The sequence below is a fragment of the Monodon monoceros genome, unplaced genomic scaffold (assembly GCF_005190385.1).
Source record: "Monodon monoceros isolate NGI ecotype Baffin Bay Population unplaced genomic scaffold, NGI_Narwhal_1 Super_Scaffold_21, whole genome shotgun sequence".
NCBI classification, from domain to species: Eukaryota; Metazoa; Chordata; class Mammalia; order Artiodactyla; family Monodontidae; genus Monodon; species Monodon monoceros.
In genome coordinates this window covers 71,825,159-71,850,164 of record NW_021703778.1, presented here as the reverse complement: position 1 = coordinate 71,850,164, position 25,006 = coordinate 71,825,159, and the positions used below count along the sequence as shown (strand labels likewise).

Below are 25,006 nucleotides of genomic sequence, written 5' to 3'. Positions count from 1 at the left end.
TTATTCTTGTTCAAAGAGGAAGGAAACATAACACAGAAACAAGGGTGTAATGAGATGACGTTTACTTTGCAAGGGAAGGAGGAGGTGCACCACTGGCACAGCTCACAAGCAGCATGACCTCGCCTAAGGCTTATTAAAAACGCAGATTATCAATGCATCCCCGGTGTTTTGGGGTAGCTGCCCTTGGGCACCCAGGCACAGGCGGATCAATAACTCTCTTCATCGCCTCAACACACACCTGGCCTGGGCCTCCTGCAAAGGATGAGAACCACAAAGCCACACTCTGAGGTGACTCTGCCCCTGGCCTGCTTTCAAGCACCCACAGGAGCGTCCTTAAAAAACTGTCACTCAGACAAGGGCTGCTAGCTTCACCTCTGTAGCTTGAATCAGTAGTCTCAATAATGACTCTGCTTCGGGAAAAAATACAGATGTCACAGGGAAGGGCTACAACTTAAACGGTTTTAGGATCACTTCCGTTTCCAGGTTTGGTGTAGGTGAGGGAAACAGGAGGCTCGAATTCCCCAAAGGGAGTCTGGGAGGGGCTCCTTGAAGAGAGTGGGTGTACACAGAGCAGACTGGTTGAAGACATAGCAGTCGCCATGTTGCAGAGGCCGAGCCCTAGTCCCAGCCTGGAACTCAACCACCGGAACAACAGCACGTACCTGGGGCACCTGTTCTATGCTGAACAGCCTGGGGAGCTTCAGGCTCAGCATCTTGAAGCCGAGCTGGGAAGACTGGTGGGTGACAGCCGGTCCCTGTCACCAGGCCTCGCTCAAAGTTCTGACATGGCTCCGGATGCCTCTGGCCAGCCGGTGTCCGAGCTGCTTCACTGAAAGAATACAGCGTGAAGAACTCCAGTGAGTGTCAGCCTAACTCCAGCTGGATCAAGACTGTCGGACTGTTTACCTAAGGGACATACCCTTGCTTGTGATGGCAAAATAACCAGGCTTCCTTAAAAACAATAGTGAAACTCTCAGACTGCTGAGTCATTCACTCCGAGAGTGATAGAGGGAGGTACTTAAATCATAATAGGGCAATCATAAAATTACAGCAGCTGGAAAGGGCCATAGAGGTCACCCAATGCCCTCATGTTGCACAAGAGGATCAGAGGGGTGGAGTAACTTCCCCAAGGTCACACAGCTCGGGGAGAGCTGGGGCTGCTCCCTCTCCCTGCATCAGGTGCTACACCTGGACAGACAGTGTGATCCCGGGTCCGAGTCCATCAAGCGCTGTGCTCCAGATCACCCAAAGAGATGCAGCACTTCCACAAGGCTGACTGGAGCGTGGTTGCCCTAAGACACACCAAAGGACCAGACCAGGTAAATCCGAGGCACTCTGAATCAGAGCAACAGGGCTGCTTAAATGCAGGATTCAGACTGTTTAATAAGCTGTGAGTAATGTAAACTAGAGGAACCCAAAGCCCTCAGGGCAGGCCCAAGACACTGAAAAATACTAGCTGGGTTCCGCAAAGAAAGAGCAGAGCTAGGGGTTTACCATAGTCCGTGCCTCACCTACTCCCCAAATCTGTCACCTCCTCAGAGCCCCACGGGCGGGTTCTGTCCCTGCCTCCGAAGGCGCCAAGACCTTGCCTGTACCTCTCCGGCAGCACCATCCACATCTGCATGCAGGCAAAGCTACCCGCCTAGGCCTTGTCTCCCCTGCACCCCCATGCGCCCCAACTGGGGAGGACCCTCCTGAGATGGTTGGAAACGCAGGGTGTGTGCCTGGCTCATCCCAGGCCTTCAGCAAATGCTTATTTAATGATGCAATGGTGTTCATCCTTTGAACTTAAAGTGATTTTTTGTTTTGGGGGTTTGTTTATACTTTTGCTTTTTATTATAGTTCTTTAGGTCCTATGCATTATTATCTGGAACTATGTAGCAAAATATAATATAGTTATGTTTCATCGTAAATATGCATCTTTATGGTGTAAGCACTTATTCATAATAGTCAAAAGGTGGAAATGAGAGGGATAGAGAAGGATAATTAAATAGTTTAGAAATCCCACTAGGGGATTAAAGACAGGGAGGAAGGGAGTTTGGGAGACTGTTGTAAACTAAGGACCACTCAAGAAAAGAATCCAGTAACCTAGCAACAGTCAGCACTACCTTGAAGGAAGACCAGGTGCATCCGAGCACCAGACACACTCAAGCCACAAACCCTGATAGTTACAACACAGGACAATAGACATGGGGTCTGAATTTTGTTACATGAAGTCAGGGAGTTAATGGTCCTCAAAGAGTAGCATCTCTGCATGTAACCAAGACAGGAAAATAGGTGAAAGGGGAAAGAAACTGAGATGAATTACTATATTTAGTATATGTTACCACTCTTTTGCTAACATACATATGATTTAAATAGTGCCATGACAGTCCCGGTTAAACCATGTAGGGTCAAAGGAGGAACTAATGATGTAAGCCTTGACGTCTGCCCAAGAATGAGGAAGAAGGTGGTCTTCTCCCCTCCCTACTTTTGCTTTGATTATAAAAATGTATCCCTCTTTCTTCTCAGGGCTGTGCTCCGTTGCCTGCCCACTTGTCTCTCTCACAAGCATCTTATGCTAATAAACTCACCCTGTGCCCATTGCTTTGCCTCACGCTGAACTCTTTGTGCAATGAGACAAAAGAACCTGAGCTTCAGTAAGTCCTGACACCAGGTGAGCCGTTTCAATTAAAAGCCAGTGGGTTCGAGACCCCTCCTAAGTCAGAGCTCGTGGGTTCAGGTCCCAATCCGAGGCGAGGCTGGGTTACCATTCAAGAAGGAGTGCTTCAGAAACAATCCAAGTGTCCACCAGCAGGTGAACAGAGAAACTAGCAAATAAGCAAAATGCAGTCTACACATACAATGGAATATTACTCAGTCTTCAAAAGGAATGAAGTTCTGATGCACGCTACAACATGGATGAAAACTTGAAAACATTATGCCGGGTGAAATAAGGCAGGCACAAAAGGCCAAATGTTGTGTGATTCCAGTTATGTGAGGGGCCTGGAATAGGCAAGTTCAAAGAGACAGAATAGAGGCTGGCGGGGGAGGGAGGAACGGGGGCTATTGTTTAAGGGGTACAGAGTTTCTGTTTGGGAGGATAAGAAGTTCTGGAAATGGGTAGTGGTGATGGTTGCTCACTACTGTAAACGTAAAATGCACTTAAAAATGATAAATTTTATGTTGTGTATATTTTACCACAATAAAAAATGTTAAAAAATATTTCTGAATGTGTTCATTGCAGCTCTATTTACAATAGCCCGGAGATGGAAACAACCTAAGTGTCCATCATCGGATGAATGGATAAAGAAGATGTGGCACATATATACAATGGAATATTACTCAGCCATAAAAAGAAAGGAAATTGAGCTATTTGTAATGAGGTGGATGGACCTAGAGTCTGTCATACAGAGTGAAGTAAGTCAGAAAGAGAAAGACAAATAACGTATGCTAACACATATATATGGAATTTAAGAAAAATAAAATGTCATGAAGAACCTAGGGGTAAGACAGGAATAAAGACACAGACCTACTAGAGAATGGACTTGAGGATATGGGGAGGGGGAAGGGTAAGCTGTGACAAAGTGAGAGACTGGCATGGACATATATACACTACCAAACGTAAGGCAGATAGCTAGTGGGAAGCAGCCGCATAGCACAGGGAGATCAGCTCGGTGCTTTGTGACCGCCTGGAGGGGTGGGATAGGGAGGGTGGGAGGGAGGGAGACCCAAGAGGGAAGAGATATGGGAACATAAGTATATGTATAACTGATTCACTTTGTTATAAAGCAGAAACTAACACACCATTGTAAAGCAATTATACTCTAATAAAGATGTAAAAAACATTTCTGAATGCAAAATAATATAGAAAATAATTTTTTTAAAGCACATGTACATTTTACCCAGGTTAAAAAATAAAAGTTGATACTTTGCAAACAAATGAACAACACTGATGTAAGTGGGCCTGGCACGCCTTGGTCCTCCTGGTTTTCTGATCTAAATCACCAAGACACTTTCACTCCCAGATGTACCACTAATTCACCTGGTGGCAGGATGAGAGGCAACGGTCTGGTACCAGGGGAGACTCAGGCACATCAGAAAAACCTCTAACAATAGTGGGACCAAGGTTGGGTTTCCACGGACTTGCCCACCTTGGTCCCCTGGTTCTCCCTGGATTTCAATGTCATGGGCAAGAAAAACGAAAGAAATGGTCCCTACTCTCTCAGCACACACCATCCAGGAAGGATGACCCGACAAAACATACAAAAGGAGGGTAATACCTAGCAGCATACGATTCACACACTTCGTTCAACCAGTGTGTCCGGCATTTTTATCATGTGACGAATAAGGTTAAGGGCTCAGTGTAGAGCTGATAACACCCTGTGAGCTGCAGCAGCTGGAGGGAAAAGGAGAATTTAACTGAAATAAAACTTGCATAGGTTTGTGACACACAGAATGGAGGAAAATAGGTGTCCTCCATACCACGGTATTCCTATGTTGCACAGGAAAACATTTTTAAAAAGATGAAAAGACAGTCCTTGTCCCCAAGAAGTGTATAAAGGAAAAGATGAGACAGATATGCACCCAACTAACCAAGACAAGTCACCCTCGAAGGACAGGAACCCTCACCCGCTCTGTGCCAAGCCTGTGCTGGTCACCTTGCCTGCCCACCTGGTCTCCTTCACCTTCACCACTCCGGCTCAGGAATTAAGGCAGAGCAGTTAAGGGCCTCGGGGCTAGATTCAAGCCATATGGGTTTAAAGACTGGTTTGCCATTTCCTGTGCAATTCCAGGCAAGGAACTTAACTCCTTGTGCCTTAGTTTCCCCATCTGTGAAATGGAAATAACAGCAGTTACTTTCTGCATAGCGTGGTGGTTATGACTAAAAGAGACAGCCTACGTGAAGGGCCTGCCATAAAGTAAAGATCCAACAAACGCTTGCTATTCTTAATCATTTTCAGATATGAAACTGATTTTATATTTTGCAGGCAGGAAAACCGAGGCGTTGGAAAGTTAGGGGGCTTGCCAAAGATGCTATCATTTGATTTCCGGTTTGCGTGGATGTCTGCGGAGGTTGGTTGGGGTGGGGATGGGGATGCTTCTGGAGTTGTGTTATTTGATCTGAGGACTACAGGCTACGTAGAGAGATTGGAGACTTCGAAACTGCATTCTGTGGGACCCTAAGTTACATTCCAGGGACCACTTTTGTGGGGGTGGACGTTGTACCAGTAACTAGGAGAAACAGAAAGGTTACTTCTACCCCTATTTCAACCAGAAGATGTCTTGGTTGAAATTTTTCTTAATTATAGTAAAAATATAATAACACAAGTCCTCTCTTTGAGAAAGAAAATATAAGAGGCATAAGTTTCCTTTTAAGAGAAGTAACTTTGGTTAAGGGGAATTAAGTCCTAGCACAAAGCACTAGGACTTAATTTTTCTTTGCTACTGAGAAGAGATGAAAAATACAGTGTTCACTATGATGTTTATAAACTAGATGCTGAACAATGACCCTCTTTGCCGATTAATCAGGTTGAGACAAAACTCACAGGTAAGACCAAACTTGACGTTGCTGTTTCAACAGGTGGAGATTTCTTGTGTGGTGCTTTTCCACCATTCAAAGAAATAAGGACTCTCCCATTAATACATTGTTATTTTGCATGTAAAATGTAAACTTTTATGTTTGTCAATACTGTGAAACATCCATGGATGATCATGGGCAGTGACTAAAGCATAGCTGATGATTTCTATGTTGTGCCCATTGTTAATCATTTCAGATTAACTGCACATAAAATGAACTCGCTGGTCTTTTTAGCCATCACAAGCTAAAGTTCTTAATTTCACCAACATTGTAAAAAACCAGAGTGTCATTTCCAGTATTTCAAACTGCAGCTTGGTTTGTTGTCTCTTTTCACAGAGGTCTTAGAAATAAGACTGAATAAAACAAAAGGCTTCAGAGAATTCTGAAATCAAAACACAATGTGAGGGACTTCCCTGGTGGTCCAGTGGCTAAGACTCCGTGCTCCCAATGCAGGGACCCCTGGTTTGATCCCTGGTCAGGGAACTAGGTCCCACATGCCACAACTAAGAGTTCGCATGCTGCAATGAAAAGATCCCACATGCCGCAACTAAGACCCAACACAGCCAAATACATAAATAAATATTTTTTAAAATGTACAATGTGAAGCTTTGCTGATATTTCAACAGTATATTGGTGTTCCATATAGGATTTCATTTAAAAGAGGATCCACAGCTTTAAAATATGTTTTAAAGCAGCTTTTAAAAAAAAAAAGGAAAATGGGCTGTTATACACTTTCAGGGACCTGCCAAGTTCTCATTTAGCCCTAAAAAAAAAAAAAAATGACAAGTCACAACAACAAAACCACCACCAGGAGGTTTCAGGCTAGTCCTGGCAGATTTAACCAAGGGAAATTAACAAGAGGTGAAATTTGCACCTGACTTCTTATCTGTTTCAGGCTAGTGCTCTATCCATATTCCTGGACCCTCCCCCAGTAAACTTTAGCCTACACACTGTGTATCCCAGGCCTTAAAGGACATGGCCAGCAAAACTTATCACCTCCCGAATGAATATGTTTACATATTAGGTGGCTGAATATAAACTGATGGGCTGTTTCCCCAACGAGAGGGTCCAAAAATACATACAACTTCTAGGGATGCAAATGGCACACACTCTCTTTATCACATTAATTTATTAATTTAGTTAGACGTACCTATTTAGAATCCCTTACCATATCCAACATAGTATTAATTTAATTTTATTTATTTATTTTAATAAATTTATTTATTTTAACTGCGTTGGGTCTTCGTTGCTGTGCGCAGGCTTTTTCTAGTTGCGGTGAGCGGGGGTTACTCTTCATTGTGGTATGAGGGCTTCTCATTGCAGTGGCTTCTCTTGTTGCGGAGCTCGGGCTCTAGGCGCGCGGGCTTCAGTAGTTGTGGCTCGTGGACTCTAGAGCACAGGCTTAGTAGTTGTGGAGCGTGGGCTTAGTTGCTCTGCGGCATGTGGGATCTTCCCGGAGCAGGGCTCGAACCCGTGTCCCCTGCATTGGCAGGCAGATTCTTAACCACCGCACCACCAGGGAAATCCCAGTATTAATTTTAAAATATTGTTTTTCCACTCCTAGTTCATAGAAATGTGTGTTCACAATCTTTGCGTGCATCTTTGACAACAGTATCTTCATAACACAGCCACTTTTTGGAGTCACCTAACACAGTTTAAGTAACATATTCTCGGGCTTCCCTGGTGGGGCAGTGGTTGAGAGTCTGCCTGCCGATGCAGGGGACACGGGTTCGTGCCCCGGTCCGCGAAGATCCCACATGCTGCGGAGCGGCTGCACCCGTGAGCTATGGCCGCTGAGCCTGCGCGTCCGGAGCCTGTTGCCCCGCAACGGGAGAGGCCACAACAGTGAGAGGCCCGAGTACCGCAAAAAAAAAAAAAAAAAAAAAATCTCATTTCCATCTAAGTTATTCGAAAGCTACACTTTTTGAAGCTGTGTTTAATGCTATTGCTAAAAATGTACCCCAAGTCACAAGTATTCATTTGCTATTATGACACTGTAGGCAATTTCCTTTCAAACACTTCACACAGTGTGATGTGAAAATGTTAGTTTTAACCCATACCCCTGGGGTGGTGGTTCATTAGCATCTGAAAGACAAACCTTAAGTTCACATTCCAGAGGCCACGACTTTGGTTCAGTTGGAGTTATTTTTGATCAACACTAGAGGGTTTACTAATTAGCCAGATGGATGCTGTCTCATTGGAGAAATGAGTGGAATTAGAGAAATGTACACTGATGACAAGTGTTGCCCAGGCACCCTCCCTCCTGCATGAGCAGAGGGTGCCCCGAAGTGGCTCCCCCTCTGAATGAGCCCAGATGAGCCTTATCAGGAGGATTCTGGGCTTGAACCCATAAGAAGTTCAGCTGACGCATGCCACCAGACAGCTGTCACATCAGCTCACATGAACTTTCAAGAAAGGTGCTTAAGAGCCCCTAAGAGGGTAGGTTGCAAGGACTTCTGCCAACAAAACAGGTCATCTTAATGTTTTCGTGCCCGCTTGCTGGAAAATATTTGTATGGGGGGAGGGGGCAGGGAGGTGGGACTCAGCCTGAGACTCCCACTGTGCTGCGCCACCTGCCGGTCAGGTTGGGGGTCCTCTAGCCCTCATGGACCTCGAAGTACTGATAGTGCCTGAGACTGTATTTCCAGGAACTTCACATGTGCTCGGCTGGAAGTCACACCACCACTTTGTGTACCACTAAGACCGAAAAAGAACTGTCGCCAATTATAATCATGAGACAGTACTGACTGGAAATGAATCCTGATTTCAGAGCTGTTTTAATGTTTAAAAAAAAAATGTGCACGTAGTAATTGATGAAATACAGTGAGGGTAAACGAGTGATTGGCTCGGGTCAGTCTGCATAGCTACTCTCTCCAGACCCACTACTCTGGTTTTTACAGAGATCATTAAAAGCTCCTTTACAACAAAACCAGTACTTGCAAATGGAAGACCAGATTCCTGGGAATAAATCTCAATCTGTATTACATTTTTTGTCCTTCTCTCTTTTTAAATTGATTGTGTATGTCAGGTGTCTTCTGAAAGGATCCCAAACAAGCATTGACGGTGAGAGTTTCAGGTGACCGTGACTTCCTTCAAGCAGCCCATACAGCCCATTGTTCAACATACAGGAACAGAGTGACCCTAAATAGGAAGAACCCTGGATGGACCCAGCTCCCTCTTTTCTGAAAAATGTTATGTTGGAAAACATAAAATTCCTTGCTGGGCATACATAGCAAAGGCAAAGAATGCTGTTTGGAAGGGAATCTCTCCATTGCTTGCTTTTAGAAAACTACAAGCATGAGATCAGGAAGCTCCTGAGAAGCCATCTCGTTCAAATTACCAACAGATGCGTGGATGTCACCGAGGGCATTTCAGACAAGAGGTCATACATTTGACCCAAAGAAGTGAGGTTACCAGCAGGAGTTCAGGTTCCGTGAGAAACCAGTGGGGAGTAAGTGGAGAGGGGACCAGAGTCACCTTTTGCCCCTACTCATTGGTCCGTCCTAGGCTGGGCGGGCCCCAGAGCTGTCTGAACGCTGACTGGTCCTGATAAGGCCCCAGCTTCCTGGATGTGGCAGGAGGCTGCTAGCTAAGGGGCAGCTGCTGGTGAGGTTCGGGGTCTGAGTCACACTTCAGACCCTCTGCCTCCTCCAGGCCTGTCGAGATGTCCTTCATGGTAAACAGAAAACAGCCCTGAGCCCAGGAGGTGACCGGGCAGAGTTTCCATCCCATCCCTGTACCAGAGGACCACCAAAGGTCCTCAATACCACAGAGGACTAACGTGCCCTTGGGGAAGAGGGTGGGAGGCAGAGCCTAGAAGCAGCCCCCACGCCACCTTCAGACGTGAAAATTAAGATCTTTTGAGTATCAAAGGACACTATCGAGAAACCAATAAGAGCCCATCGACAGACGAATGGATAAAGAAGATGTGGTACATAAATGCAATGGAATATTGCTCAGCCATGAAAAGGAACGAAACTGGGTCATTTGTACAGACGTGGTTGGACCTAGAGACTCTCATACAGAGTGAAGTAGGTCAGAAAGAGAAAAACAAATACCGTACGCTAACACATACATATGGAATCTAAAAAAAAAAAAGGTACCCATGAACCTAGTTTCAGGGCAGGAATAAAGATGTAGACACAGAGAATGGACTTGAGGACATGGGGTGGGAGGGCGAAGCTGGGGCGAAGTGAGAGTAGCATCGACATATATACACTACCAAATGTAAAATAGTTGGCTGGCGGGAAGCAGCTGCATAGCACAGGGAGACCAGCTCGGTGCTTTGAGATGACCTAGAGGGGTGGGATAGGGAGAATGGGAGGGAGATGCAAGAGGGAGGGGATATGCGGACATGTGTATGCATATGGCTGATTCACTTTGTTGTACAACAGAAACTAACACAGTATTGTGAAGCAATTATACTCCAGTAAAGATCTATTAAAGAAAAAAAAGAGAGAAAAACAAATATCATATATTAACACATATATGTGGAATCTAGAAAAATGGTACAGATGAACCGGTTTGCAAGGCAGAAATAGAGACACAGATGTAGAGAACAAACGTATGGACACCAAGGGGGCAAAGCAGTGTTGGGGTGGTGGTGGGGGGATGAATTGGGAGATTGGGATTGACATGTATACACTAATATGTACAAAATGGATAACTAATAAGAAAAAATATATTGACAGATAAAAAAAAGAAAGTAATAAGACAGCCCACAGAGTGGGAGAAAATATTTGCAAACCACATATCTGATAAGAGATTAATATCCAGAATATATAAAGAGCTCCTACAGCTCAACAACAACAAAAATCAAACAACCCAGTTCAAAATGACTTGAATAGACCTTTCTCCAAAGAAAATATACAAATGGCCCATAAGTACACAAGAAGATGCTCAGCACCACTAGTCATTAGGAAAATGCAAATCAAAACCAAAATGAGGTACCACTTCATACCCATTAGGTTGGCTATTACAAGAAAGAAAGAAAGAAAAGAACAAGTGTGGATGAGGATATGGAGAAATTGGAACCATAGTGCATTGCTGATGGCATTATCAAACGGTGTAACTGCTGTGGAAAACAGTATGGTAGTTCTTCAACTGGTTAAACATAGAATTACCATATGATCCAGCAATTCCACTCCTCAGTATATATGCAAAAGAATAGAAAGCAGGGACCAAACAGATGTTTGCACACCCATGTTCACAGCAGCATTAGTTACAATAGTCAAAAGGTAGAGACGATCTAAGTGTCCATCAACAGATGAATGGATAAGCAAGACATGGTATATACATACAATGGAATATTATTCAGCCTCAGAATGGAGTGAAATTCTGACACATGCTACAACATGGATGAACCTTGAAACCATGCTAAGTAAAATAAGCCAGACACCAAAGGACAAATATTGTATGGTTTCACTTATATCTGGTACAAAGTCAAATCCATAGAGAGAGAAAGTAGAATGGTAGTTGCCAGAGGCTAAGGGGAGGAAGGAATGGGGAGTAATTGTTTAATGAGTACAAGAGTTCCTGTTTGGGATGATGAAAAAGTTCTGGAAATGGATAGTGGTGATGGTTGCACAACACTGTGAAAGTACTTTGTGTCACTGAATTGTACACTTAAAAATAGTTAAGGGCTTCCCTGGTGGCGCAGCGGTTGAGAGTCCGCCTGCTCATGCAGGGGACGCAGGTTCGTGCCCAGGTCCGGGAAGATCCCACATGCCGCGGAGCGGCTGCGCCCGTGAGCCATAGCCGCTGAGCCTGCGCGTCCGGAGCCTGTGCTCCGCAGCGGGAGAGGCCACAACAGTGAGAGGCTCGCACACCACAAAGAAAAAACAACCAAAAAAAGTTAAAATGTTAAAGTTTATCTTGTGTATATTTTACTGCAATAAAAAGAAGTATATTTTTAAAAAAGCATTGTGAGTTTTATAGTCTGCTCCATAACCTAGCTATGTTTGTATTAGTATAAAATTTTATTTTCTCCAAATCTTCCAGAAAAAGTATAAATCATAAATGTACATATTGTCTTAGTCCCTACACGTTGCTATAAAAAAATACCATTACCTGGGTAGCTTATAAACAACGAATATTTATTCCTCACAGTTCTAGAGGCTTGAAGTTCAAGACCAGTGTACCAGCATGGCTGGGCTCTGGTGAAGGCCCTCTTCCAGGTTGCAGACTGCCAACTTCGTGCTGTGTCCTCACATGGCAGAAGGGGCAAGGGGGCTCTCTTGGGCCTCTTTTATAAGGGCACTAAACCCATTCATGAAGGCTCTGCCTAATTACCTCCCAAATGCCCCACCTCCTAATACCAACACACTAGCGTTAGGATTCTAACATATGAATTCTGAGGGGATGTAAATATTCAGACCATAGCATGCATACACACACATATACATAGAGAGCAATTATATACAACTTACTGCTGCAAAATCCCTCCTTCTTTGAGAAGCACAGACGAGTACAACCACCCTTAATCCTATTCTATTGATAAAGACCCCAGATAGGAAATGACTTGTCTGAGGTCACTCAACGTCGGCTTGGCAAGGTCAGGATGAAATGAGGTCTGTAATGAACAGTGGGAACATATACATAGATGGACAACAGGATTTGAAAGATCAGCAGTCCCAGTGCCAGTTCCGAAACCCACCACAGGGAGAGAAGAACCAAATCCCAGGAGAGTGAGCGCGTCTCTCCTTAGCTGGATGACTTGTACCTGAACTCCAGCCTGCCCACAGCCAGGGTCACATGCCCACCTCAGCAAAATACACACAACTTCCAGATAGCTTGCTGGTAATTAAAACCACGATTACTGGGTCTGTTAATGCAGTGTTTTCCAAACTGAAGGTCACAACCTGTCAGTAGATTGTAAAATCAATTTCGTGGATCATGACTAGCATTTAAAAATAGAATAGTTTGGGGCTTCCCTGGTGGCGCAGTGGTTGAGAGTCTGCCTGCCGATGCAGGGGACGCAGGTTCGTGCCCCGGTCTGGGAGGATCCCACATGCCGCGGAGCGGCTGGGCCCGTGAGCCATGGCTGCTGAGCCTGCGCATCTGGAGCCTGTGCTCCACAACGGGAGAGGCCACAACAGTGAGAGGCCCGCGTACTGCAAAAAAAAAAAAAAAAAAAAAATAGAATAGTTTGCAAAATAAAAGAACAGAAAATATCAGCGTATTGCATACAGTACAGATAAGTATCATCTTGTAATATTTCTGTTATGTATGTTATGTATATTTGTGGTATTACATATGATCATATGTGTGTACTGGGTTGTAACATAAAAGGTATTTCTTTTTTTTTCTAATTATTTTTTCCAGCTTCATTGAGGTATAATTAACAATTAAAAATTATATATATTTAAGGTGTAGAACTTGATTCGCTCTACATATTCATCATGAAATAATCACCACAATAAAGCTAATTAACATGTCCATCACCTCACAGTTACCATATATTTTTTTATGATGTAAACACTTACGAGATCTCCCCTCTTAGCAAATTTCAAGTGTACAATACTGTATTGTTAACTACAGTCTCAGTATTGCACAGTAGATATCCAGAATTTATTCATCTTGCATAACTGAACATTTGTAGCCCTTGACAAACACATCCTCATGTCTTCTCTCCACCGCCCAGCCCAGCCCCAAAGGTATTTCTTCTTGAAGGTCACAGTCAAAACAGTTTCTAATGTCACAAGTCACCTGTACTGATTTTGGGGAGCTATGGCTTTTTTTCATCTAGAGTCACACACATCGTGACATGTCCATGGAGTTTAGAGGGGACCAAGGCTGCCAGGTATCTAGACAGAAGAACGGCTGGACCACAAGCGCCGCCCCTTTTTTTTTTTTGGTACGGGGGCCTCTCACTGCTGTGGCCTCTCCCGTTGTGGAGCACAGGCTCCGGACGCGCAGGCTCAGCGGACATGGCTCACGGGCCCAGCCGCTCCGCGGCATGTGGGATCTTCCCGGACCGGGGCACGAACCCTGTGTCCCCTGCATCGGCAGGCGGACTCTCAACCACTGCGCCACCAGGGAAGCCCACCCCCCTTGATATACTGTAACAAGACCCCTGGCCGGCCTGAGCTTGATGGATGTTTGGAAGGCTGCGCCCCAGCTCCTCAGAGGATCCGCCCCCTCCCTCCGCAGGCCAGGACTGGCTCCACGCCGTGCGAAACAGTTGGACCCTCTGGGTGTGTCTACCAGTCAGTGAATGAGGGCCGTGTTCTTTCCATAAAGCTGTTCCTGCCCCCGCCGCCCCACCCTGGAAACTGGGCTGGGCAGGGCACCCCCTCAGGAGGTGTGCTCCCCAGAGGAGCCGGCTCTGCAGCCTCTGACGTAGGAACACCTACACACACAGCCCCACCCCACGGGCGCAGGGAGTGTGCAGCTCACACAGACCCGGCTCTCCCCGGGGCCCGCGGGGGAAGGCCACCGGGACCCAGCAGGGCACTGCTAGTACCGCTACCTCTGTGGGCCCCCCAGAGTGAGCACAGGCTGGGGCGGGGCCGCTCCGACCCCAGGCCCTGAAACTCCTGGGGTCTTTCCACACTGTCTAGGCTTCAGGCACGTCCCGGAGCCTCCAGCATCGCACAGCAGGGCTCCTCCAGGAAGGAGCCTTCCCCAGACCGCGCCGCCCACCCCCTCTCGCTCCTTTCCCTGACCACCTCTAGACGAAGTGAGGGAGTGGCAATCACAGACTCTGGGCTCAGGCAGACCTGGGCTCCAGTCCCCGCGTCTCCGTCCACTAGCTGGCGCCCCGGGGCATGTTGCCTAACCTCAGTGTGCGGGTCCCCTCCCTCACTCGTGAGCTGCGGGAGGAGTGAAGGAAGCAACGTGTGTGGGCTCTTTGCATAGAGCCAGGCCTGCAGCAGACACCTCAGTAACTGGTAATTATTTTAACTAGCCCGGTTGTATATTGTTCTCTGATTCTTTTTTTTTTTTTTTTGCGGTACGCGGGCCTCTCACTGTTGTGGCCTCTCCCGTTGTGGAGCACAGGCTCCAGATGCGCAGGCTCAGCGGCCATGGCTCACGGGCCCAGCCGCTCCGCGGCATGTGGGATCTTCCCGGACCAGGGCACGAACTCGTGTCCCCTGCATCGGCAGGCAGACTCTCAACCACTGCGCCACCAGGGAAGCCCTCTCTTTTAGGTGGGCTAAAATTTAGGCAGCCACAATTTAGATTCCTTGAAGACAGGGCCTGGATCTGTTTTTAATATAAAAGAAGAGACCCAGTAATAGCATGTTGAAGCATGTTACCTGTTCTACTCTGAGGTGGTCCATTGGGAATTCCCTGGAAGTCTAGAGGTTAGGACTTGGTGTCTTCACTGTGCCCGGGTTCAATCCCTGGTCGGGGAACCAATATCCTGCAAGTCACGTGGCGCAGCCCAAAAACAAACCAAAAGAAGAGGTCCATTCATTCATGTGTCCATCCATTTATCCATGAAATGAGGCTGCTAGGTGCTGAGAGCTGGGATGCAGGGTGTAACCACAAGCTGCGCCTTGTGGGAGGCACACACAGAACAAGGGAGGCACACAAACCAGTGACCCAGTGGGTTAGATGCTACGTGGATAATGGAAACAGTTCTGTGGAAGCATCTGGGGGAGGGTGGGGTGCTGTCAGGCTTGAGGGAGGAGAAGGTTAGGGTCAGCTTTACAGAGGAGGTGACGTTTGTTTGGGGCGTAAGAGGTCAGAGAGGATCCGTCAGTTTGGAGTGGGCATAGCTGGCAGGAGGAACAGCGCGTGCAAAGGCCCAGAGGCATGTTACAGGAACAGCAAGTCACTGCTTTGGGCTCCGTCAGCGGAGTGGGAGGTGTGTGTCCTCTTCTGCCTAACTGGGGGCAGAGTTGGGCGGGTGCCAGTAGGAGGGACCCCAGGGTTGCCATCGGGGCTGGGGGCGAGGGGTGGGGGAAGGTCAGCTTCACTAGGGAGGTGTTTTTGATCTGCTTTCCCATACTTGCTTGCTCACCCATTTTCCCACAGCAGGCAGCTGCTTGGGTGGGAGGGGAAGGGACAGGTGGGGGAAGCAGGGGGGCATTCTCTGGGGGCATCTCCTTCCCTGCTCCCTGGAGACCTCCGCTCACTCCTGCTAAGGATTCAAACATCCCACCACCCAGAGCTGTGCTTGTCCTCAACGTTCCCCTTTCTAAAACTGGACTTACTGGGACATCTATTCTCCCTCCCCTCCGTGCAGCCACCAAGATTTGCCTGGGTCTCCGTTGCTTGCCCCCTGCCCTCTCCCTGTCGTCAACTGCACCCAAAGCATTTTCCCTGGAAGCCCCAGACCCGGCCCATAAGCAAGCATTGACACAGGCTATAGTGAGTCCCCAAAGCATTCAAGCCCCTGCCCCAGGTGCTGGGGAGACTCAGCCTTCTAGACTTCTTAGCCTTCTCTGAGGGCCTCAGGGAACTTACAAGTCTGATGGAGAGGTGAGAGGGACAGGAAACTGTCCATGACCAGGGATAGGGAGCTCCAAGGAGTCCAGAGAGGTGAGAAGACCTGCGTACAGGGCTGGGTAGAGACAATGCAAAGGAGGGGCATAGTGGGAGGAGAGTGTGGAAAGCAGACTTAAATGGCATGACACTGCTGCGACGGATACATGACAGTATGCACTTGTGAAGGCCCGTAGAATATACAACACAAAGAGTGAACCCTAACATAAGTTAACAGTCATGTGTCAATATGGTTCATCACTTGTAACAGATGTCCCACACTAACTCAAGATATTAATAATAGGAGAAACTGTGGGGGAAGGGAAGGGGCACTGGGAACTCTTTACTTTCTGCACAGTTTTTCTAAAAACCTAAAACTGCACTTAAAAAAGTCTATTAAGGAAAAAAAAAACCTAAGCCAATATTAAAAAATCAAGGGACCTCACGTAAAAATCTGGACTCCAGTTTCTCTTGACAAACCTAAAGATCTACAGCCCTGGGTCAAATTCGCCCATGGCAGCAGCTGGCTGTCCCGTCCCGTGGGGAAAGCGAGGGAAGCCTCTGAGGTTCTCGGTAGCCCCCATGTGCCAACCAGGCCTGGCCAGGAACTCTGAGTTTGGAGACCTAGTGATAAGGGTCAGGTTTCAGTTGATCACAGGGGTCTCAGAGGGTCATGTCCCAAGGGTTGGGAAATGGTGACACCCATGAAGGGAGGGAGGAAGACCAGGGCAGTTTTCAGTCAAGTTGGATTCGCACAGATTGCAATTTTAAAATGTGACCACGTTTTGGAGGAGAAGTTGAGGCTACATATCAATTTAGGAGGCAGAGACAGGTGACTTGCAAAGCACTTGAGGTTTCTCAAGGAGAGAAGCCACAGACAGAGGAGCCCAAGAAATGAGAAAAGGGTTCCTAGGACTGATGGGGCAAAACTAACAAAGTTGGGATGGGGAGGTGGGGCAGGGGTGGTGATATAAAGGATTCGCCCAGTACCTCAGTTACCCTGGCAAGGCAAGGGTAGGAAAAGAGATGACTGGGGCTTATGGAGGATGGAGCTTGGGGCCAGCTCTTGTCGGGCAATATTGGGGAACCAGCCAGGTGAGAGGCAGCGAAGCAGGGAGCGGCTCCTGGTGGGCAGGGTGCTCATCCAATCTGCTTGGGTTAAAGTAGTCCCTGGGGCTGGAAGCAGAAATGGAGAGTGAACGGGAAGATGCTTGGTTATTTACTCATTCACTCAGCATACATTTACTGAATACCCACTCTGTGTCCAAGGCTATGGTAGGATGTGGGGCTGGAGAAACGAATATGATGATTCCACCCCTTAAGAGCTCACATTTTAGGAGCTCGACACTGACAACTGACACAAAGTACATCTGATGGTCAAACTGTAGTTAGAACCAGATACTTCCAGGGGAACACAGAGAAGAGACGTCACATTAGGGAGTCAGGAAAAACCTCTTGAAGAAACGAAGCTTGAGCTAAGCCTTGAAGAACAAACAGGAGGGCTTCCCTGGTGGCGCAGTGGTTAAGAATCCGCCTGCCAACGTAGGGGACACAGGTTCGAGCCCTGGTCTGGGAAGATCCCACATGCCGTGGAGCCACTAAGCCCATGTGCCACAACTACTGAGCCTGCACTCTAGAGCTCGCGAACCACAACTACTGAGCCCACGCTCTAGAGCTCGCGAGCCACAACTACTGAAGCCTGTGCACCTAGAGCCCATGCTCCGCAACAAGAGAAACCACTGCAATGAGAAGCCCACGCACCGCAACAAGAATAGTCCCCGCTCACAACTAGAGAAAGCCCGCGCACAGCAACAAAGACCCAATGCAGCCAAAATTAAAAATAAAAAATAAATAAATTTATTAAAAAAGAAAAAGAATAAACAGGAGCCCAGCAGCCACGGAGGAGCGAGCATTCTAAGCTGAGGGTGTAGCAGAAGCCAAGGCATGGAGGAAGAAAGAGCTGTCTGTAGTTCAGTATGGAGGTGGCATAGGGTGTGGAGTGGCAGGTGGCCAGGGCGGAGCCTGGGAAGAGTCCAGATGAAGTCTCAGTGCAGACCCTGTCTGATGCGGTGGGAATGAATGCACTGGAGGGGTGGGGAGTCAGGACTGGAAGTCTCAGGGATGGTAAGGGAAGAGAGGGTGGCTGGCGACCCTAGGTCAGGTAAGGAGAATTATGAGGAGTGGATGCAGGCCACTTTCAACCCTGGCTCCATCATTTACTGTGTGCCCTCGGGCAGATTACTTAACCTCTTCAACTTGAATTTCTCTTACCAGCTAAATGAGGATAATAAAAGTATTGATGGCTCTTGTGAGAATGAAAAGCCAAGGTGTCTACCAGAGAACACTACTGCATCCTAAACCATCTCAATTCTGCATTAATGCCCCTTCATGCTGCTTCTGTGTTGGCTTATAATTCTGCTTGAAAATGGATTGTTTCCCCTTGTCTCTGACCCACCTCCCTGGCTGGAGCTTAGGCTAATGGGTGCGCCACACTGGGGTGGGGTTGCCATGGTGACCTCCTGTGCAGCGTGAAAGGAATCTTTCCTTTGTTCCAGCTATCCCAGCTATCCTAGATATTTACTGCTAGGCAATTACTGCACATCTAAAAAAAGCTGAATGATACTCTTTAGCACGCTGTAGAGAAAAACTGGAAACAATCCAAATTTCTGGCAATAGAGAGCTGTCTGGGTAAGTTTGGTACAGCCATGTAAAATTGTACTGTGGGCTATAAAAATGTTACAGACCTGTGCTTATGGACAGGAAACGGTGTCATGACATGCTATTAAATGAAAAAAGCAGGTTATGGAACAGCATAAATCTTGTAATGCCATCTGTATAAAACTGTGTTCCATTTAAATGCTTGTATTTATGGACAGAAAAGTGTTTGAAAGGATTCCACAAAGTGTTCACAGTTGTTCTCTCTAGACGGTAGGGTTTACCTCCTGGGATTGGCTTTATTCTCTCGCTTCTACTTTTCTATAACATTAGAGTTTGCCCACAGTGAGCATGTGCATTACTATTTATTTATGTATTTGTTAATTCATTCTTTTTTTTTTTTTTTTACCAAAGCGCCAATGCTATTAAAAGGAAATAAATGAATGAGTCCTCCAACTGTTGGCCAGTCTTGGATAAACTAGCTATGCGAGCCAGCCCAGGGTTGCAAATATTGGCATTTCCTCATGAGAAGCTCTCGTCTCAAGCCTTCCTCCACACGCCCCCCGCCTGCCTGCTGGCCCTGGGGCAACGCTGGCCTTGCAGTCCGCCATTCAGTGTCGCTGGGGCCGAGGTTCCAAAGCCAGATAGCTGACATGTTTTGGAAAAGCCACCGCCTTTCCCCAAGCCTTAGGCCTTAGGGGGCTCCCTCTGTGCCGGCCATGGTGAAGGGGGAAGGGGACAGGGGTGCCCTGCACTGGGAGCGCCGGAAGGTCATCAGTAGTAGACACACAGTGAGCCCGTTCTGCGTGCAGGGCACCGTGCTCGCCCTGGAGGCACGTGGAGGTCCAGGCAGACACTGGCCGCCCCCAGGGGAGGGGCTCCAGTCTCGCTGAGGCCCCGCCCCGCGAAGGGCCAGGAACTCCAAGTAACTCCTCAGAGTTCCTGCAAGGCTCCCAGACTCACGGTCCACACCTTAGGTTCCTACCACAAAACTGTGGGGTCCCTTCTGGAAGGCCCCAGAGGCCCCCGCTCCTTATAAGGCATATCCTCGAGCCCGCAGTAGCCTCACCCGTCCCCAGCCTTGAGACACCCCCATCACTGTCCGGGCACACACCGGGCTTTCACACTTCCATGCTTTTGCCCTTGCTGATTACTGGGGGAGAGACACCGCTCCCTCCACACTCTCTTCTTGATGGAATTCTATCCATTGCTCCAGGCTACGCTCAATACCACCTGCAAGGGTCTATATCATCCCCTTTGCAAACCTCACGGTGTAATGAGCTCTGGCTCCCCTCAAGACTGGCCCAGTCTGTCTTGTTCACCGCTCTGTCCGAGGTGCCCAGCCCAGGACTGGGCCCCGCGTCACTGTGGAATGAACACATGTTTACTGAATGACTGAACGATTTTGCCCTCCACTGCACTCCGAAACCTAGAGACAGGGTCTGGCCTACTTGTCTAGAAACTTCTACCCAGTGGTTGCAGGCTCTGTTGGTGAATCCTGTACTTCCATGCCAAAAAGGTCTCTTTTGCTTGGTCTAAAATTTTTATTTCAGAATTTTTTTAAAAACATCTTTATTGGAGTATAATTGCTTTACAGTGTTGTGTTAGTTTCTGCTGTATTTCAGAATTTTTAAGATCTGAAATCTCAAACCAACTGAAAAAAATGTATGAGACAACTGGGAAAATCTGAACACGGGATTTTTTTATGATAACAAGAAATGATCAATTTGTAAGATATAATAATAGGATGGTGGTTACATTTTTTTTTTTTTTTTTTTTTGCGGTACGCGGGCCTCTCTCACTGTTGTGGCCTCTCCCGTTGCGGAGCACAGGCTCTGGACGCGCAGGCTCAGCGGCCATGGCTCACGGGCCCAGCCACTCTGTGGCATGTGGGATCTTCCCAGACCGGGGCACGAACCTGTGTCCCCTGCATCGGCAGGCGGACTCTCAACCACTGCGCCACCAGGGAAGCCCCTATGGTTACATTTTTTAAAGGGCCCTTTTCACTTAGAGATGTATACTGAAGCAGTCACAGAAGAGATGAGATGATGTCTTGAATCGGCTTCAAAAGAATCTGGCAGGAGCAGGGTGTATGGGTAGGGGTATAGGTGAAACAAGGTTGGCCATGAGTTGATAATTGTTGAGGCCAGGCATGGAAATTCATTATACTAATCTCTCAATTTTGGTATGTTCTTAAAAGAAGACAATCACAATGTAAAAAAAAAAACCCAGAAAAAAACGCTGAAATGTGCAATATGTTTTAAGTCCTTTTCAGACATTGCACAGCAGTAGACAAAGCAAAATGCTGTTGCAAGAATAACTATTACTCTATTCACAGACTTTCCTAACGTGTGGAATATCAACATGACAGTTTTGAAACTGACACAGGAAGTGTTGCATCAGAATCTCCATCTGAACAAGATAAAACTAAAGAACTTAAGGACAAACCAGAAATGCTTTAGAAACAAAAACTATGGCTCCTTATAAATAAAAGATTGCAGTCCCAGAAAAAAAAAGCCAAAAGGCCCTGTCAGTGGAAAATGTTCGAAGACATCTCACAAATATATCTTCTTACCATTCCCCAACTAGGGTAGAGTCAGGGAAATATTTTTCTAGAAAATGTTACAGAAAAAAAATACTTGTAACATACTGCCAACTTTGATTTTAAGATTCTCCTCTAAAAGGGATCAAATAATTCATCTTCCATTTTTCATGACTAGATTTTATGCTTTGGGGCTTGTTTTGTTTTTATGTTGGAGTATAGTTGCTTTACAATGTTGTGTTAGTTGGAGTATAGTTGCTTTACAATGTTGTGTTAGTTTCTTGCTGTACAGCAAAGTGAATCAGTCATACGTATACATATATCTACCTTTTTTAAGATCTTTTTTTTTAATAAATTTATTTTTATTTTTATCTTTGGCTGCGTTGGGTCTCCGTTGCTGCACGCAGGCTTTTCTCTGGTTGCGGTGAGCGGGGGCTACTCTTCGTTGTGGTGTGCAAGCCATTGTGGTGGCTTCTCTTGTTGGCAGCACGGGCTCTAGGCACACGGGCTCAGTAGTTGTGGCTCAGGGGCTCTACAGCGCAGGCTCAGTAGTTGTGGTGCACGGACTTAGTTGCTCCACGGCATGTGGGATCTTCCCAGACCAGGGCTCGAACCCATGTCTCCTGCATTGGCAGGCAGATTCTTAACCACTGCGCCACCAGGGAAGCCCCAGATTTTATGTTTTTGAAGTGTGTAGATTTCAATGTTTTGAATACTTCATTTTTGTTTATCTGCTAATATAAACCAGAATTACAAGGTCTGTTTTTATAAGTTTACATTTACTTGACGTTCCAAACTGTTACACAATTTTTGTCTTTAAAATTATTAAATACTTACTTTTACTGATTTAAAATTTTAAATACCTTCTTATAAAATACAAAGACGGAGCTTCATCCACCAGAGGGCAGAGAGCAGAAGCAAGAAGAACTACAATCCTGCAGCCTGTGGAACAAAAACCACATTCACAGAAAAATAGACAAGATGAAAAGGCAGAGGGCTATGTACCAGATGAAGGAACAAGATAAAACCCCAGAAAAACAACTAAATGAAGTGGAGATAGGCAACCTTCCAGAAAAAGAATTCAGAATAATGATTGTGATGATCCAGGACCTCGGAAAAACAATGGAGGCAAAGATCAAGAAGATGCAAGAAATGTTTAACAAAGACCTGGAAGAATTAAAGAACAAACAAACAGAGATGAACAATATAATAACTGAAATGAAAACTACACTAGAAGGAATCAATAGCAGAATAACTGAGGCAGAAGAACGGACGAGTGACCTGGAAGACAGAATGGTGGAATTCACTGCTGCGGAACAGAATATAGAAAAAAGAATGAAAAGAAATGAAGACAGACTAAGAGACCTCTGGGACAACATTAAACGCAACAACATTCACATTATAGGGGTCCCAGAAGGAGAAGAGGAGAGAAAGGACCCAAGAAAATATTTGAAGAGATTATAGTCAAAAACTTCCCTAACATGGGAAAGGAAATAGCCACCCAAGTCCAGGAAGAGGAGCGAGTCCCATACAGGATAAACCCAAGGAGAAACACGCCGAGACATGTAGTAATCAAATTGGCAAAAATTAAAGACAAAGAAAAATCATTGAAAGCAGCAAGGAAAAAATGACAACATACAAGGGATCTCCCATAAGGTTAACAGCTGATTTCTCAGCAGAAACTCTACAAGCCAGAAGGGAGTGGCATGATATACTTAAAGTGATGAAAGGGAAGAACCTACAACCAAGATTACTCTACCCAGCAAGCATCTCATTCAGATTCCATGGAGAAATCAAAAGCTTTACAGACAAGCAAAAGCTAAGAGAATTCAGCACCACCAAACCAGCTCTACAGCAAATGCTAAAGGAACTTCTCTAAGTGGGAAACACAAGAGAAGAAAAGGACCTACAAAAACAAACTCAAGGGCTTCCCTGGTGGCGCAGTGGTTGAGAATCCGCCTGCCAATGCAGGGGACACGGGCTCGTGCCCCGGTCCGGGAAGATCCCACATGCCGCGGAGCGGCTAGGCCCGTGAGCCATGGCCGCTGAGCCTGCGCGTCCAGAGCCTGTGCCCTGCAACGGGAGAGGCCACAACAGTGAGAGGCCCACGTACCAAAAAAAACAAAAACAAAAAAAAACAAACCCAAAACAATTAAGAAGATGGTCATAGAAACATAAATATCAATAATTACCTTAAACGTGAATGGATTAAATGCTCCAACCAAAAGACACAGGCTTGCTGAATGGATACAAACACAAGACCCATATATATGCTGTCTACAAGAGACCCACTTCAGACCTAGGGACACATACAGACTGAAAGTGAGGGGATGGAAAAAGATATTCCATGCAAATGGAAATCAAAAGAAAGCTGGAGTAGCTATACTCATATCAGATAAAAGAGACTTTAAAATAAAGAATGTTACAAGAGACAAGGACGGACACTACATAATGAACAAGGGATCAATCCAAGAGGAAGATATAACAATTATAAATATATATGCACCCAACATAGGAGCACCTCAATACATACGGCAACTGCTAACAGCTATAAAAGAGGAAGTCGACAGTAACACAGTAATAGTGGGGGACTTTAACACCTCACTTACACCAACGGACAGTTCATCCAAAGTGAAAATAAATAAGGAAACACAAGCTTTAAATGACACAACAGACCAGATAGATTTAATTGATATTTATAGGACATTCCATCCCAAACAGCAGATTACACTTTCGTCTCAAGTGCACACGGAACATTCTCCAGGATAGATCACATCTTGGGTCACAAATCAAGCCTCAGTAAATTTAAGAAAATTGAAATCATATCAAGCATCTTTTCTGACCACAACGCTATGAGATTAGAAATTGATTACAGGGGAAAAAATGTAAAAAACACAAACACATGGAGGCTAAACAATACGTTACTAAATAACCAAGAGATCACTGAGGAAATCAAAGAGGAAATCAAAAAATACCTAGAGACAAATGACAATGAAAACACGACGATCCAAAACCTATGGGATGCAGCAAAAGCAGTTCTAACAGGGAAGTTTATAGCTATACAAGCCTACCTCAAGAAACAAGAAAAATCTCAAATAAATAATCTAACCTTACACCTAAAGGAACTAGAGAAAGAACAAACAAAACCCAAAGTTAGCAGAAGGAAAGAAATCATAAAGATCAGAGCAGAAATAAATGAAATAGAAACAAAGAAAACAATAGCAAAGATCAATGAAACTAAAAGCTGGTTCTTTGAGAAGATAAACAAAATTGATAAACCACTAGCCAGACTCATCAAGAAAAAGAGAACTCAAATCAATAAAATTAGAAATGAAAAAGGAGAAGTTACAACAGACACCACAGAAATACAAAGCATCCTAAGAGACTACTACAAGCCACTCTATGCCAATAAAATGGACAACCTGGAAGAAATGGACAAATTCTTAGAAAGGTATAACCTTCCAAGACTGAACCAGGAAGAAACAGAAAATATGAACAGACCAATCACAAGTAATGAAATTGAAACTGTGATTAAAAATCTTCCAACAACAACAACAACAAAAAAATACAAAGATGTACTTTAGTATTAGGTGATATACATAATAAGACGGCCCTGGCTGTTTTACTCTAGTGAAACTATTTCCACACATTGTAGGAGCTGGACAGGTGGGTGCTGGGCACCTAGCCCAGTGGTTCTCAACTCTGGATGCACCTTAAAACTACCCAGAGAGTTTTTTGGGTTTTTTTTCAAGAGACAAAATTTAATATATGCACACAGTTTTATATATAATGCAGCATCACACCATGTAGGGCAT

General features: G+C 45.8%; 1 protein-coding gene across 5 annotated transcripts in view; it reads right to left on the bottom strand.

The window, feature by feature from the left end:
- PAQR5 (progestin and adipoQ receptor family member 5) overlaps positions 1–25,006 on the bottom strand; it is an 88,520-nt gene that overhangs the window by 44,152 nt on the left and 19,362 nt on the right. For 4 of the 5 annotated variants that reach the window (XM_029236674.1, XM_029236677.1, XM_029236676.1 and 1 more), the window contains one exon: positions 663–829. The exons of the other annotated variant lie outside the window; for it this stretch is intronic. In XM_029236674.1, coding sequence (XP_029092507.1) covers positions 663–713 — 51 coding nt within the window. In that variant the 5' untranslated portion in view covers positions 714–829. The remainder of the gene's footprint in view (positions 1–662; positions 830–25,006) is intronic. 5 annotated transcript variants of the gene reach the window in all.